A 12,291-nucleotide genomic window follows, 5' to 3' on the forward strand; every position below is an offset into this window, starting at 1 on the left:
TGCTTGACCCTGAAGCTCACTGGATGTCCTTGGGCCACTTACTTTACAAGCCTTTGCAATGAGGAGTCACCAATCTTTTGGTGTCTATGGGCACATCTTTGGGGCCTCATGCACAGCACAACCTAATCTTTGTCGGATTCCAGCTCTCATCAGCTGCATCACATAGCACAGAAAGCACAAAGAAATGGGGGAAATGGGTAGCAGGAAGCAAAGCAGAATGTTTATTAGGAATCTATTGTCAACTAGTGCTAGCCTGAATGATAGCTTGTTAAAAAGGTAAAGGGACCCCTGACCATTAGGTCCAGTCGTGGCTGACTCTGGGGTTGTGGCGCTCATCTCGCTTTAATGGCCGAGGGAGCTGGCATACAGCTTCCGGGTCATGTGGCCAGCATGACAAAGCCGCTTCTGGCGAACCAGAGCAGCACATGGAAACGCCGTTTACCTTCCCGCCGGAGCAGTACCTATTTATTTACTTGCATGTTGATGTGCTTTTGAACTGCTAGGTTGGCAGGAGCTGGGACCGAGCAATGGGAGCTCACCCCGTCGCGGGGATTTGAACCCACAGCGCCATCCCACGTCCCGATAGCTTGTTATATTCTCTAAAATTATCACATGAAAATAATGACAAAGGTTTTGGGCAGGAGAGGAGATCCTAGCCAAAGGGCCACATCAGCCCCTTCTCCAGACTTGTATAAATCACATGGAATTCCTTGAGACTATAATTTCAGGCTGCAGATGGGAGACTATAAACTGGAATATTCTCCAAGAAACCAATGGAAAACCAGCAGTATAGGCAGGGGGCTCTATCTAAGCCTTCTCCCTAAAGGCACACATTTTCCAGGCACAGGTAGTTGTTTTCAAAAGTGACGTTCCTTTGCACTACCAGAGTATATTTCCTATTCAAAACAGTCACGGTCCTAGATCTAACACATCTGCTGTTGGGTCAAAATGCTACATTTATTTATTTTACTGTGAAAGAAATAAAGGGCAAACAGCATGGCACTTCGATGCCTCAAGCCAGGAAGAACGCAGCCAGTTATAAAAGGAGCTGAACAGGAGGCTCTATTATCCAGGCCCTGCCTAAGACATGAGTTTAAACCACAGGCAGTCCAGGGACCTGTTGTTTCTCTCAAAGGCCACTCAAAGAAAACTAGGTTATACGTAGAAAAGAAAAGAAAAAAGGGCCAGCCAGGCAACAAGTACCGTATTGTGGAAACCAATAATGGTAAATAAGGTTAAAGTGAAACAAACAGAACCAGGTTTCCAGAAAAGTGAAGGCAACCTCCTCCCAGGAAAATAATGGGAAATATGGTGCTCAGCTTACCACAAATTCACAAGGAAAGGGTGTTCCAATCCCTGCATGATCTGTAGCTCCTTGAAGACATTTCTCACTTCATTCCGTTCCACACACTTTTGCTTGTTCATATATTTCATGGCGTACATTTTCTTGGTGTCATTCTTCTGGACTATGCAAACCTAGCAAGGACAAACCAAGGCGGAAACATGGTGCAAACTGTAGCATCGCGTTGTGCTGAGGACATTCATGTATCCTACCCTAACTTAGCAATATACCTTATCCTACCTTAACAATGTACATTGCTAAATTGCCGCCTCATTTTTCTAGATCCTGCTCTTCCCCACCATATACAAATGCACAGGCACGTTGCTGAGAAGAGTCACCAACTAACTGGACATGTCGCCACTGTAAATGAGTGGGACTAAGGTGAAACTGTGTCCAATGCTTGGTTTATTAATTGGTCTGATGAACTATGTTTTCCCAAACTGATTTGCCTCACATTCGCATAGGCCTCACCCACCTCTCACTGTTCTTTAGCCTTCTTCGTCACATTATACCTATTCTTGATGGGCAAAGTGGCCCTGATAGCTTCCAGATACAGATCTTGACATAAAAATGAGAACTAATGAGAACACAGCAGCCTTAAAATCACATTAAAATCCCACACAAAAGGCATCTTAAGCACACATCCTGTTCTCCTTTGGCAAAAATATAGAGGCTATACAGGACCAGGCACAAAGAACTAGGCTCGCACACCTCAAAAAGCATCGTGACTGTGCAAGAGAAGGGAGAAATGAGGCACAATGCCAGTGTGTCCTGAGTTGCTCTGGTGGAAAGTCTCCCTTTACCGGATGTTTACATATAAATTCAGCAGCTCTGGTTTTATCAATAAGAACAGTTTAATATCCTGTAATATAATTTGAAGATTCTGAGCATATGAGGGACAAGGCTCTAATTCTTCCTGACGGTCTGAAAGATAAGGCTCAGCTTGTAGACATTGACAATGCAATATTATCTAAAACCTGCTTACTTGCTGTCCACCTTGTTATTTTAAGAAGAATCTGTGGATAGCTACGGTCCCCACCACATGGAGCGATAGTTTTGTTTGCAAAAAAAAACCATACCTTTCCAAAGCTGCCTTTTCCAATGGCTCTCAAAATTTCAAAATGGTCGAAGGTGACTGTAAAGGAGAATAAAGGTTTTAAAAATGAGAGCCTCAGCTATTCAATATTTGAAATAACCAATTTCAGAATTATAATACAGCGGGGATAACCATTTGTTCCTTAGTAAGCAGGACTAAACATTATATACTTCACTATTGCTTGAAATAATATTGTTGTTCTACATTTTTCAAAACTGATAAGATTATATCTAATAGAATAAGTGCTCATTTTTTAAATGGAATCCCGTTTTATTACTATTTAAGGTAAGGGTATACAGAATGTAAAGAGCCATTTTTTCCACATATTTAGCTCTCTTTTCCCATACCCCTTTTCCCACATGTAGGAACACCAAATAACAGTTATCTTTTTGCATGAAGTTCTGCTGCCCTGGGATACTATAAATGTTCAAGTTACAAATGATTTTTTTTAGATAAAATAGTAGAGGAAACATTTCCTGCAATATAAATTGCAGGAACAAACCCCAGTAGAATCTGTAGATCATTTGGTTTAAAATTAGATTTTATTTTTTTAAGGCTGAATAAATCTGGCAAGGCAGCCCAAGGTAAGCATCTGTGCAAGCAAGATAATTCCAGGACTACATTTACATGCAAAATTGTGCTTCACCCTAAAATTTTAGTTTTTAGTTGTTGTTTTAAATCAACATATAACAAATTAATGTAATAGCTTCAAAATCTGAACTTTTGCACCAGTACTTTTGTTTCCTGCTCTGGTGCCATGCTCCCACAGTGCCACTGTAACATGGTTTACCATTATGTCCTTGTGCCATTACATGGCTTTTTCTGCCCTATCCCAAATAATTTTAAGCAGCCATCGGATACCAACCCAATGTTCTTGAAACCTCAAAAGTGGTTCTAGCAAGGCAGTACAGCTGCAGTTCCTAAATCACTATCTTTGAATTCTGCTCATACTAGCTCAAGTCCTCAGATGGAGATCAGGCAGCACTAAAGCCACAGAACTATTAGTGAAGAAATGATAATAATGAGAGCAGTCCAGTTGTCATACCGGGCACAAACGTAATAGCACTTAAACCTCATTAGGGGGCTGATTGGAAGCACCAATTCAAGGCTGTGGATTACTAACAGCGGCGACTTTAATGATTGTGACCCCAGAACTGTCAGGTAATGCCAAAGTGACAGAGCCTGAAATTACAACATTTGCCTCATCCATCTGTACATTTCCAACCAATTAAGAAGCGGAAGGAAATAGACCATGTATATGACCTGCTTTTGCCCGAAACTCCCTCCTGCAACAAGGGACAATACAGTTCAGAAAAGATGTCTGTAAAGTGTGATGGTGAACAAAAGATACAGTGAACAAGACAGCTTATTCTAGCTAGTCAGCCAGTACAAAGTATTCTAAACCATCTATGAACTGAATGGGGGGGGGTATTTGTGAGGGAACCTGACAATGTATGTAGCTTTTGAGAACCAAGTTTGGAGTCATGGGAGAGAGCTAGGCTAAAGACCCAGATGGCATGTGATTGCCTCTGTGTCCCTCTGTCTCTCTCTCAGCCATCCTACTTAATAGAACTGAAATGTCAAGCCTCCATTCTGATTCCTTATGACCTGTAGGGAGCCCACTGTCGTGCTTTTGAATAGCAACCAGGAATCTTGACATGGAGGAGGAAGAACCAGGTGGATCAGGAACATCAGTGGATATTCTGTTCAAGTCACAGGTTCTGACACCAATATCCAGCCTGTCAGCCAGAAGCCCCTTGAACAGAGTCTCTAAAAACGAAGCCATTCCTCCCTCCCACAATATAGCACCCTTTGAACAAGATTCCCTGTGATACTGGCTTTCTTAACACCAAGGACCTCACAGTCACTGGTGGTGGTTCCCTAGCGCAGGTAACACACAAGTTAGGAGCTGACTGAGAGGTGAAGGAGTGCTAGACTCCAACCAGAGGAACACAGCCTTTAAGAATTCCTGGGAACAGGCTTTTACATATTTATGAACCACCTGAGTATTTCTTATCCAAATGACAGATGGTATATACATTATTTTAATCATAATCATCATCTGGACAGGCTTCAGATGACCTCCAGGCTTTGTTCTAGCAAGTTGTCTGCTATGAGCTATCCACGGTCCTGCAATTTCAACATTACTCTGCCTGTTACCTACCCGACAAGCCATTCTCAAGCATTCATTGTACTACCTGGGCTCCAGCTTCAACAGGATAGGACATTCATATAGGAACTTGAAAATATAGCTTCTAGTTTTACTGGTCTCTCTTATGCTTGGATTAGCCATTGCCTATTGCAGCACACATTTAATAATGTCAGCCCCTCTGTTCACTAGTGAACATTGGGAGGAAACTGATTTAATTAAGTATCTCCGTGCGCTTAATTCATCTCATAATGACAAAATCATCATGAACGACAGTTATGGAAAACAGACATTTTCTGAATTGCCCAGGAAAACAAGTGAAGTAACATTCTAGTCAATGCAAATCAAAGGCTTGCAGGATATGTTTTGTGATACTGGCACGCAAGACTTTCTCCCAATCCTGCAAATGAGCAGCGAAACATTTTTCATGTGGAACAGCACAACCGAAGCTCCTCATTTGCTGATAAAAGTAAGTCTTAAAAATAGCTCCCAACATGCTAATATCCATCAAGAAGTAATTGTGTATGTTTAAATTGCTAAAAATCCACACATATCCCTCAATACAGTATTAAAACATTATAGCTAGCCACTTAAAAAATACTGCCCCATAATTCCATACATGGCCAACAAGAGGAAATGTGGATGGCTTTGAACAAGCTTTGTTAGAAGACAGGAATGGCCAGAACTAGGGGTTCTTACAATCAAACAACTGATACACACAAAATAGTTCTCCTCCCTATTATATGAATCAGAGTTACCCAAATTTCCTAATTTACTATGTTCAGTATATAAATGTACTGGATTATTTGTTATTCCCATAGTTATGGAAAGAGAATTTGGAGACTGCCTCTAAGGGCACCTCTCAACTGTTCCTAAGTTCCTCTATTCCAAAGCAATAAGGAAAGGAACAGAAGTTCTCTCCTATGCTCTAAACCAGGCATGGCCAAACTTGGCCGTCCAGATGTTTTGGGACTACAATTCACATCATCCCTGACCACTGGTCCTGTTAGCTAGGGATGATGGGAGTTGTAGTCCCGAAACATCTGGAGGGCCAAGTTTGGCCATGCCTGCTCTAAACTGAAGACAGAAAACTCGTACCTTGTCCCTCCCTGCTTCAAATGTCTTGATAAATCAATACCCTAAAACAGGTGTGGGCTCCAGTTGTTGTCAGACCTCAGTTCCCATTATTTTTGGAGTTCAAGAGAGTTGAACTCTCTTGGAGTTCAACAGCATCTGGAGGGTCGCTAGTTCTCCATCCTTGTTCTAAATCCTCTGAGAATACTTACATTCTCCCTCAATTTCTGTTGCTTGACAGCACAACTTAGACAAGAGTGGATGACAGAAAAGCCAATATCTTGGGACTTGTCTCCTAATGAAGTGGTTCAGTTTCGCTAAGTGTATCTGATCTCTACAAATGCAGATGGAGGTCCATATGAATAAATGGTTCCTGGACAAAAAAAAATCTCTTCCACATATTAAACTATGCATGCAAAGGATAAGGGTTCTATTTAGATTTCCATGTGGATGAATACCTTTTTCTCATGGAGGAACTTCCCACCTGATATCTGAAGTGGTACAGCCCACTGGTGTTCAGCTGGTGGGCTGCAACTCACTACTGAGTTGTGGCCTAATTCAAGTGGGTTGCAACAGCCGCATTAAAGGTAATGGGTAAAGGGACCCCTGACAGTTAAGTCCAGTCATGGCCGACTCTGGGGTCTGTAGGCCAAAGGAGCCGGAGTTTGTCTGCAGACAGCTTCTGGGTCAGGTGGCCAGCATGTCTAAGCTGCTTCTGGCAAACCAGAGCAGCGCACGGAAACGCTGTTTACCTTCCCACCGGAAGGTATTTAGCTACCTCTTTATCTACTTGCACTTTGCGCTTTCGAACTGCTAGGTTGGCAGGAGCAGGGACCAAGCAATGGGAGCTCACCCCATCGCAGGGATTCAAACCACCAGCCTTCTGATTGGCAAGCCCTAGGTAAGAATTATTTTAAGATACTGGTCCCACAAATGCATGTATGGGTTAAAGGTGGGTTCCGGGTCAGAAAAGGTTGACGATTACTGGTATAACGTGCTGAAAACTAAGTCTCAGTTTCAAGGGCATGTGAAGGACAAGCAGATTAAATTGTGCAATAGGAGTTGGTGGTAGCATTATCTAAGTTTGTAGTATATGCATTGCTCGGCAGAACAAGTGGCATGTAAACTTGCAGTCTAGTTTCACCAGATAAAACTAACAAATTATAAAGAGACATTTTCTTCTGTTTCTTATCTGTTATTAGTTTTGGCCTGTTGAAAACCATCAAGACAGGACTTTTTGACGTTCTGTAGGTGAATATAGTATTTACACTATATTGTGATTTCAGACTTATAGACTATTATGCCTGTTGCCAACAACTATGGGTACTGAGGCCACTTTGCGAGCTAGTATGGTATGACACATCATTTATGTTTTCAACCTTTCTGTAAATCAGCAGCTGTGTCTTCTTTGAGTAAATATCAAGAAAAAATAATGCCATCATTGTTTTTCTACTTGTGGACAAGTAAAGCCCCTTGAGGTATCTGTTTCAAGGAAAGCAATTAAGCAATTAACCCAATAACTGGAACACCTAGAACAGTGTAAAATGTGAAATCTAATTCCTGTGCTGGGCCCAGAGATGTGGGGTAGAGCATTTCCCAAAACGGAAAATCTTCTGAAAACTTCTCCAGTGCTTAATTTTTCTATGGAAAATTCCACATTTCACAAGTTCAGTAGTAGCAATGAATGGATGACTTCCAATTGCAAAAAAAAAAAAAAGGGGCAAGCTAACAGTTGCAAAGTTTTTACCTTTGTTTAGTAAGTACAGGTAAAATAAATATGCTAAATTACATCACTTTCTAGAGCATCTTGCATAGGACTGCACACACACGCCCATTCTTCCCCAGTTCAAGTAACCTCCTGTAACCTCCAGTACCAACTCAACAAGTTTATCTACTGTTAGGCAGCGGAGAAGTCTAACACACCAGTAGAATTCTGATTGCCACCCGCAACTTCAGCAGCAAAAGTACAAATGTTCTGTATCACATGAATTTGTCCCTCAGTCATTTTCTACAGGCTAGAATAACTTGGTGATCACCGCTACTTGTCTATCAGAATCTACACTGATCTTGTAGCCAGTATACAGGTAGAAACCATCCAGGCAGATTCTAGTCCAGACGTAGCGTCAGACATTAGTAATATATTTCAGAGCAGTAGGCTCACTGCATGTTCAGCACAAAGGCATTTGTGATGTGGTTGAGCATGCAGGACAATTTCAGTTTCACAGAGCAACATGCACAAGCCTCTTGAGTGAAAATGGCCTTAGGTGGTAACCCTATAAACATTTCCTTGTGGAGTGAGTCTCACACTTGCTCTTACTTCCAAGTAAAAACGCATAGGATTGAACTATTAACAATGTAACTATTACACATTAACTGCTGGGTACTAAGCCCTTATGAATCACTAGCCAAGTTATTTTGGAAGTCTGGTCACAGATACACCCACACACCCATACCAACAAAGCTGCTTCGAAACACTTTGGAAAATCTAATAGCAAAGAATAATCCCAAACGCTGGCCTAGTCCCATAGAAAATGAACCCCGGTTTTTCCAGGTCTTTATCTTGATCTCACCACTGGAAGTCAAGAATGACCACAAATGGGATCACTGACTCCTTAAGCTGCAAATAATAGGTTTCTGTGGCTAGATTGATATTGGGATAAGCAAATTAAAAGGGAAAGACCTCATAGGTTCACAGTGTATTTTAAAGTTGCTCAAGGAAGCAGACTGAGAAAAGAAACAAAGGCATATTGATATCCAGCAATGACTATAATCACAAAGGGCAGGAATATAGATGAATAGGTCATAATGATTAGGAAAAGTGACTGGCGTAATATAAAGCTGGTCCAATGAAGACACATTCTGGGAACAGTCAGGAAGACAGAGCACACTTCAGCAATTTTCTCTGCTTATTTGGAGCTGGCACTGGGAAGTTGCAAAAAGAATGAGCTGGGAAGCCTGCAGTTCAAATTTCAGCACCCCCAAAATTCTCTTGATGACTGTCAGCAAGGCATTAGCCCACATCTGCAATGCAGGGATAATAACCCTGGCCTGCCTTACATGGCTGTTGTAAGGATTATGATACAATTATATATGTGGAGCCCTTAGTGGGGCCAAAAAATGGGATGAATATGTTTTTATTGTGTTTAAATAACTAATTAAAAATAGTATGTGGCATGCTTGAGTGAACCCTACTGGTCTTTCTCTTGAACCCTGCTGCCATATCACCCCTATAGCATCTGCATGGTGAAACACAGTGGCACTTGGAGCCGAAGAATCCTTGCTTCAAGACACTCCACAATATTAAGACAACGTCTAGACTCCGAGGCTTGGTGGCACCTCCATCCATACTACTGCCTCAGCTGTTGGTTCCATCGCCTAGTCCTTTCCTTGCTGCTGCAGTATCTCTGCCTGAACACCCTACACCACTGTGTACCCACATGTATTCACTATGTGTCCACTTGCAATCTACAACAGCACTTGCTTGCTCCTAGAGCAGACAACCGCAGAACAGACCTTCCAGAGACAAACATAACCTTGGTTTAGAAACAAATGTCAGGCAGCTGCCTGACAAGATGGGGAACACACCAGTTTCCTGGAGGTGTCCAATATTGCACAAAACTGGCCTTTAATTGCCTCTGGAAATCAGGTAATTGCCTCTGCTATAATTATTGTGAAAATGTATTTGAAGAGTTCAATTAATGGCAAGAAAACCCAAATATTGAAGAGCTTAACCTGTCAATAGTGAGATAAATTACTTTTTGCAAGTAATTAGAATCAGATATTTCCCTATAAATTGCATTTCCTTAATTATGCAGGCCAGAAACAGTGTGTGTGTGTATCACAGCTATATTCACAACTATGGGGCAAGTCCCCTTTGCCATTTTCAGCCCTGTATAAATTAGTTCTCTGTACCTTTACCACGTAGTATCATCATTTCCAATGGGACTTGAACATTAATGCGCTTTGCAAGGGCTCTTGATGAAGTGATTGTGTCTTTTCTTACAAAATCTAAGAGGATATCAGTCTTTTGCTCTTGCAATATGACTCCATTCTACAAATGTTTTGCCAGTTTAAATAGCTTGGATCTGTGTGGAAAAATCTACAGATCAGCATTTGGGATGAAAATGATGATGATGATGATGATGATGATTTTAACCGTTTGGACAGCAGTAGGTTTAGAGTTGAGATGCAATTGTTCATTTTTTTCTTCAACTTTCTTTTCTCACTGGACACTTCCAGAAATATGTTTATCTTAGGGTGGCTGCTCCTCATGCATGCAGTTTTTTGCAGCATCCACACAACATTAATAGCATCAAAATGCTAGCCCGTATTCCCCCACCCCATTTAATCAGTATTTATCCTTTCCAGGAAAAATGCAGTAAGTTTTTTTAAAAGACACACACACAAACAAAAACCTATCGCCAATAACTTGCTTACAATATCTTATTGACACATTATATACCCTTAGATAATGTTGAGCACTTGAGTCTTGAACACTTCTGAAAAACAATCTAGGAAACCTTTAAGTAATTGCATTTGCTTGCCATGCCCCCACCCCCAATTGGCAAGCAAATTTATTATATGGAATTATGGTACATGGGATCATCCCATTTTATCTAACAACCTGCAGCAAGTGGCTTGCCCAAAGCCATTCAATGAACTTCACGGAAGTTCACTGAATGTTGGATGAATCAGGACAAGCAAAAGAAAGTACTTCTTCACACAACTATGAATTTCATTTCTTCACAGGTTAGTGATAGCCACCACCTTGGATGACCTTAAATGACGATTAGACAAATTCATGAAGGATAAGGCTATCAATGGGTACCAGTATCAATGGCTATGTTCTGCCACCACTGTTGAAGGCAATATGCCTCTGAATGCCACAATAGGGGAGAATGCTCTTTTGCTCTGGTCTTGCTTTGGGGTTTTGCATAGGCATCCGGCTGGCCATTGTAAAAATAGCCACTGGTTAAAACAGCAGAGCTCTGGCTTTAAATGTTCAGCAGAGGTCAGATTATTTAACCACTACAAATCTGTCCTCTTGAGTGGCTTGGGCAAGTAATTTCCCTCTGTTTTTGTGACAATGAAACAGAGCAACCACACGTAGCCTGCCCCAAGCAAGTTGAAGGAAATGGTGCTATTCCAATGCATCATTCTTTTATTCTCTTTTTAAAACCAATTGCATACTACCCTTCTTCTACTCTAATAACAATAGCAGGGCCATGCGTCATAGATGAACAGGGATTTGAGCCCAGATCTTCCCATTCCTATCCCAACACTCCATACAAATACTTAACTAGCTGATTGTGTCACAGATAACTCGGTTCTGCCTCCCCTCTCCCCATATAAAGCCTGCCTCTCTTAAATAAATCCTGGCTATGCCCATGACTCAGTGACCATCTCCTAATATAGTGACAGAGTCCATCTTGAACAATCGCTTGCTAAAATACATCTAATCATCGTTGTTTTTCTAAAGATGGGTGAGGAGAGGAGAGTTCAGAGAGGAGAAAGTGAGTTAATTAAATTTGAGGCTCTGCCCGAAATGTATTCTTTTGTTAGCTCCCATCCCCTAAAGAGGCATACCTTCAATGCACTGGTCCAAACGACATGAATAATGAATCCCTTGATACTGTAACCTGAACACCAGCAGTGACATAAGTGATAAATGTTTACTGATAATGACTTGCCATGCCAATATGCGGAAAGAAGAAAAGGTGCTGGCGAATTCAACAGAAGCATCTTTTACTAGAACGTTGTTATTATTTTGCTACCTGAACCTGATGTGTTCCTTGTTGCTTTAAGGCTAAGCTAACAGCCAAAGGAAAAACAGGACTTGGAAAATCAGTGTTGCAGCAAAAATGCTGGCAGCAAATGCGGCAATCAACACGCCACTTCTGTGTTCCTGTTTTCCTAACTGGAAATGAGTATAAAACAGTTGTTATATTAGATTAAATGCTGTTTGTCAGTACACCTTTCACCCACAAGCCCAAAGTACACAGAATCACAGAGCACTAGCAACATTAATTACCCTAAGTGAATTAATTCCTAAACTTCACTGCCTAAACTACAGATGGACAGCTACTGCAAGGACAAGTGGCAGAATCACCTTGGGACAGAAGCAAGAGGGCTTGTGCCATATACCAAGCCCTGGTGGCTGCATTTTACTGTAATGCATCCAAGGGTGGCATTCTCTAATACTTTGGGATTATGACCAAAAGGGTGGCTATGAGTCGGTATCTCTTGGTTGAAATTATTATTATTGTTATTACTCTGCCTTTTTTCTTTTGAGTGTGATGGGACTCAATGCAGCTTACAGATAAAAACAAGAACTGCAAAAAACATATCAAAAGCAATTATTTAAATATAATTAAGCATTAATAGAATCAAAACTATATACATATATAAAATCTGTTTAAAAGATACCCATAATTACAATAAAAACAGCATGGCACCAACCCTTTAATTAAAATGAATCAATTCCCCAAGTCAATTCATCTGCTAGTGGAGGGACAACCAGGAAGGAGCCAGCTTTCCTAGGGAGTTCCAAAGTCTGGGAGCAGCTACTGAGAAGTCCCTTTCCAGCATCTCCACCAATCATGCTTGTGAAGGTAGCGGGACCTGGAGAAG

General features: G+C 41.3%; 1 protein-coding gene across 3 annotated transcripts in view; it reads right to left on the bottom strand.

Moving 5' to 3' along the window:
• Positions 1–12,291, bottom strand: part of STK32A (serine/threonine kinase 32A) — a 73,980-nt gene that overhangs the window by 47,524 nt on the left and 14,165 nt on the right. For all 3 annotated transcript variants that reach the window (XM_080997256.1, XM_080997257.1, XM_080997258.1), the window contains exons 3-4: positions 2,422–2,477; positions 1,325–1,476 (exon numbers count right to left, since the gene is read on the bottom strand). In XM_080997256.1, coding sequence (XP_080853382.1) covers positions 1,325–1,476; positions 2,422–2,477 — 208 coding nt within the window. The remainder of the gene's footprint in view (positions 1–1,324; positions 1,477–2,421; positions 2,478–12,291) is intronic.

Source organism: Podarcis pityusensis, assembly GCF_964106645.2.
Source record: "Podarcis pityusensis genome assembly, chromosome: 2".
NCBI classification, from domain to species: domain Eukaryota; kingdom Metazoa; phylum Chordata; class Lepidosauria; order Squamata; family Lacertidae; genus Podarcis; species Podarcis pityusensis.